At 44.1% G+C, this 5,054-nt stretch overlaps 1 protein-coding gene across 3 annotated transcripts in view; it reads right to left on the reverse strand.

The window, feature by feature from the left end:
* Positions 1–840: 840 nt before the first annotated feature.
* Positions 841–5,054, reverse strand: part of DIEXF (digestive organ expansion factor homolog (zebrafish)) — a 22,171-nt gene continuing 17,957 nt past the window's right edge. For all 3 annotated transcript variants that reach the window (XM_006767167.2, XM_015566154.1, XM_006767166.2), the window contains exon 12: positions 841–1,609. In XM_006767167.2, the coding sequence (XP_006767230.1) occupies positions 1,366–1,609 (244 nt within the window). In that variant the 3' untranslated portion in view covers positions 841–1,365. The remainder of the gene's footprint in view (positions 1,610–5,054) is intronic.

The raw sequence follows: 5,054 nt of genomic DNA on the forward strand, positions 1-5,054 counted from the left end.
CATCTAAAGAAATAAGGATAGTAACGGATCACAACCCAATGAATGACAGATGACACTACAAGTCTGTACGCACACAGGTTAATAAGGGGGAAGTGAGTCTACAGTGGAAAACTGCAAACGCCACCGGAAACAAGCGGGCAGGCAGCCCTCAGGGATGGGACTGCCGAGATCGTGCCCACCTCTGAGAGCAGTGGGCACACAGCACTGCTCCTGAGCTGTTCCTGCCAAAGATGCGTAAGTTAAACCCATCGCAAGGAAACACTCCAAATAATTGGCCTGTGATCTTCAAAAGAGTCAAGGTCAAGAAAGCCAGTGAAGAGCTGAGGTACTATTCCAGAATGAAGGACATACAGACAGGATAAGTAAAAGCAGCATGTAATTCTGACCACACCCTACCCCTATGAAGGTCGTTATTGGGACATTTGGTAAAACCTGAATGGGTCCAAGGATTAGATGACAGACATTAATGGCAATTTCCTGATTTGATAGTTGTTTTGTGGTTCCACAGAAAAATGTCCTTTGGTGGTTTTTAAGGAGTGAGAGGCCCATCAAGTCAACAACTTACTTTCAAATGGTTCTGGTTCTGTACTTTTAATTTTTGTTTAAAAATATTTCAAAAAGTACCACTTCCTTTTTATCTGTTATACGACTTAAAGAATGACTACAATAATGATGAAGATGATAAGGTTGACGATGGATATTTCAACATCAAGAGTTTCATAAAATTATTTCTTGAAACAGAATAGAAGTTAAAATATACATTGTATAAAATGTATATTTTAATAAAATATTTACTATTGTGAACTTTAAAAAATCAGTGAATAAATGCACTCTTCTTGGTTGAGTTAAAATCAAGTATTTGCAGTTTTTAAAGTTTGGTTGGGGAAAAATAACAGTTCTACAAAACCTGTGCAATCCAAAACTAACAGGATATTCAGCAGCGAGAAGTCTTCTGGTTTCTCAACACCAGTTCTCACAAGCAATGACACGTATGCCTTACTTTAAGAAAATATCAAACAGAAATAGGCAAATCTGAACAAATTTACCAAGTGTAATAAATTAGAGGTAAAAATCACAATAAAAGAATTTATGGCTTAAAAAAATATTCACAAGTAGAAGTTTGCTTCATCAACTTCTAAGAGTCCCTCCCCTTAGTTTCCTCCTTGAAGATGGGAGTTACCAACATTTGGTTTACGCTGAAGTTTTCAGGGACACGTAACCTGAAAAGAAGTGTCAGACACGATGCTGCTGGTGCTCCTTCCTTATGGCAGTCCTTGTCCCTTAGAAGCGATCAGAATCCGGTCCATGTGGCACAGAACCAAGCCCAGGTATCATGCCAACTACCGTTTCCTGCCCACCAAATCCTCATCTCTCTCCAGTAATGAAGAGGTGGACGTTCTTCTTGGACTGCAGCATCTGCGCGGCCCGCTCCACGCCGACCACCGCAGCCAGCCTCTGGGCATCGTACTTGGAGTAGAGGACAGTGCAGGTCCAGGCGGCTTCCTCTCCTCTGGTGGCGGCTCTCAGCATGTTGCAGACTTCGCTGTAGAAGTGGGGATATGTTGGCAGCTCATAGAAAATCAGGTTCCTGATGCCTTTTATAGTGTACCTGTCAGAAGGGGAAAGAGAGGCCAGATCTCCTTGAGAAACGTACGGGAAAGCTACCTAAGAATCTGCAGGGACGCAGTTCACTCCTGCTGCTGTGTGCTCCAGCAGGAAGACAAGGGCACCAATAACAACAAAGGTTACGCTCACTATAGCTTGAAGGGCTTATTTCTGTGACAACATATTTGAATTCCTAATATTTGGCTTAAGAGAATGAGAAAATAAATCACATTTTTGAGTCTGCTCTGGGTAGACTTGCGTAATGAGGTAGGGTGGAGAAGATAGTAGACTTGGGATTAGGCAGGCACTTAGAATTTAACATTCTCCTTATTATAATCAGGCAACACAGACTGTTCTGTAATGACGATGAGGTCAGAGCCAGCACGTAAGATAAACCGCATAAACTGTAAATGCTTTCCCATTAGTCTTTTCTTGTCACTCTACAGACATGTTAATGCCACAGCAGATGTCCCAAGTTCATCCATTTACAAAATCCTGCCTGAGGACCCATTAGGCATTATGGGAAAGCAATTAGTTTAACAGCTCATGCAATTCTTTCCCTGCTGCACAGTGCTGCACAGTGGTGGTGGGATGGAGGAGGGAGTGGTGGACCCTGGGGACTCACCATATGGTTAGGGTCGAGGTCAATCATTCCCTCTGGGGTACTATAACGAAGATTTTGTATGTTGACAAGCTTCTGATTTTTCCTGTTCATCTGGCTCATACACTGCTGACGTTATAGACTCCCCTGGGAATTTTATTTTATTCACAGGGAACAAGCTTTCATTGCCTTTTTATCCCAGGGCTCTTCCTGATCTCTCTGGAGACCCTCCTCTTTCAAACTGTAACTGCAACCCATTCCTTGGCTCACGTTGCAACATCACCTTCCATAAAGGAATTCTAACGGCTAATGAACTTGAGTAAGCTGTTCTACCTCGCTAGTTATTAAAACAAACAAAAACAAACACTGAGCTCCACTTCAGCTAGTATGTAGAAAACTCAAAAGAACATTGCTCCCATACTAACAAGAAAACTCCAGATCATATAGGAAAGCATTTCTTTTCTTGAGTCTTGATAGCTGATGTTACGAGGCAACCAGGTGAACTGATTGGATGAGGTGCTGGGAAGGGAGGGTACTGATTTGAAGCATTTGCCCATTTCTGTGGTGTAAATACTCCCACATGGCCTATTTCAAGCTACCAATGTCATGTTGCTGAACTTGGAGTTGGGAAGAGACATGTAATGAGATCTCAAGAGCTAGGATAGGCCAGCTTTAGGTCACTAATGACTGACTATTCCAGAGTGACAAGCCCCTCTGGAGAGGACATGAGAACTATTTCCCCTTTGGCAGAGAACAAGAGGAAGAAGAAGCTGCCAAGGAAGTGGGTAGGAAGAAAACTGCTACACTTTCCACAAATTCTTAAAGGACAAGTGTGGGCTTGGATGACAGCTTAGCTTCCCTGGGATTCCTAGACACACACTCCCTTAGTCCACATTCACTCATGAGCTATACATATATATATATGAGAAAGAAGGGAAAGGTAGAGAGATAGGAACACCAATAATGAGAATCATTGATTGGCTGCCTCCTGCACGCCCCCTACCAGGGGATCGAGCCCACAACCCAGGCATGTGCCCTAACCAGGAATTGAACCATGACCTCCTGGTTCATAGGTCAATACCAACCCTGAGCCACACCAGCTGGGCACTCATGAGCTCTTTCCACAGGCCTTCCTGGAGGTACAGACATGAACCCTTATACGAACTTTCCCAGACCCATATCTTACATGAAGCAAAAACCTGAAGCCAATGGGAGAGGGCAAAGGTCAACTGCTGGTGGGGGAGCGTAGGTGAAACAAAAGTCATCTGCCCTAAGAGAGGTGCAATAACCATGCCCCAACTCCGTCCATCCCAACGACCTACACCAAGTAAAAAGCAACAGTGGCCTGTTCCTGGGGAAACAACATGAAACCCATTCGGCCCAAGATCCCACTGATGTGAGCAAAGGCCTGCCATCACAGGGGAGAAGCAGGACCTCTTTCCCACCAAGACCCCTCTACAGACACAATGCGGCTGCCATGAGGGTGTGCAAGAACCCAGAGAAAGTCCCACCTCCAAAACCCAGAATGAGCAAGGCCTGCCTAAAACCAAGCTGACAGAGAGCCCGCTCTCCTGCCTTAAGCCTTGCAGTGGGTAAGCAGGGGCAGCCTGCTGCTGGGGGAGGGGCAGGAGTGTGGAGACGGACCCTCCTCTGACACTGGGTACCAGCCTTGGTGAAAGCTGAGCGAGCAGGACGCTGAGGAAAGGCCCTGCATCACCCAGGCTCCACACGAAGCCATCATCCGCTGGGGGAATAAATGTAAAGTCTGGGCTGTATCCTAGGTTTCTATAGTAACAACCAAAGCCTGACTAGATTCCCAACTCCCACAGTAGTGGCCTCACACACAGAGGTGTGACTGGACATAAGTACTACTGGCTTCAGCCTCTACATACAACTGACAATTACACACACACACACACACACACACAGCAAGAAAAATACATCAAAACAATGAGGCTACCATTTTGACTACCAAGTCACTGGTAACAAGCAGGGTTTTGCAGAAATGGGCCAGTGAAGTATAAATTATTGTGTATTTTGGATGGCAGGGGTGAGGGGGTAGGAGGGAAGATAAGGGGAACATGGGAGTGAGCCAATAAGTGGCAAGGCAGAGCAAATTTTTAATTGTGTACAGCCTTTGAGGTACCAAGTTTTTCTTTTCAAATTTATCCTAAGGAATTAACTAGGCAACTATGTCACCAACTATGCATATGAAAATACCAACGGCATATTTCAAAGATCTAGAACAAACTCTCCAAAAATTCATCTGCAATAAAAAATGATTAATCCTAAGAAGAAAAAAGTTGGAGGGATCACAATACCAGATATCAAGCTTTATTACCAAGCCACGGTTCTCAAAACTGCCTGGTACTGGCACAAGAACAGGCATATAGACCAATGGAACAGAATAGAGAACCCAGAAATTGACCCAAGCCATTATGCTCTATTTGACAAAGAAGGCAAGAGCATACAATGCAGTCCAGAGAGTCTTGTCAATAAATGGCGCTGGGAAATTTGGTCAGATATATCAAGCTTTATTACCAAGCCACGGTTCTCAAAACTGCCTGGTACTGGCACAAGAACAGGCATATAGACCAATGGAACAGAATAGAGAACCCAGAAATTGACCCAAGCCATTATGCTCTATTTGACAAAGAAGGCAAGAGCATACAATGCAGTCCAGAGAGTCTTGTCAATAAATGGCGCTGGGAAATTTGGTCAGATACATGCAAAAAAAATCAAACTAGACCACCAACTTACACCATACACAAAAACAAACTCAAAATGGCTAAAGGACTTAAATGTAAGATAGAAAACCATAAAATTCCTAAAGGACTCAAAGGCCAGC

Source organism: Myotis davidii, unplaced genomic scaffold (assembly GCF_000327345.1).
Source record: "Myotis davidii unplaced genomic scaffold, ASM32734v1 scaffold622, whole genome shotgun sequence".
NCBI lineage: Eukaryota > Metazoa > Chordata > Mammalia > Chiroptera > Vespertilionidae > Myotis > Myotis davidii.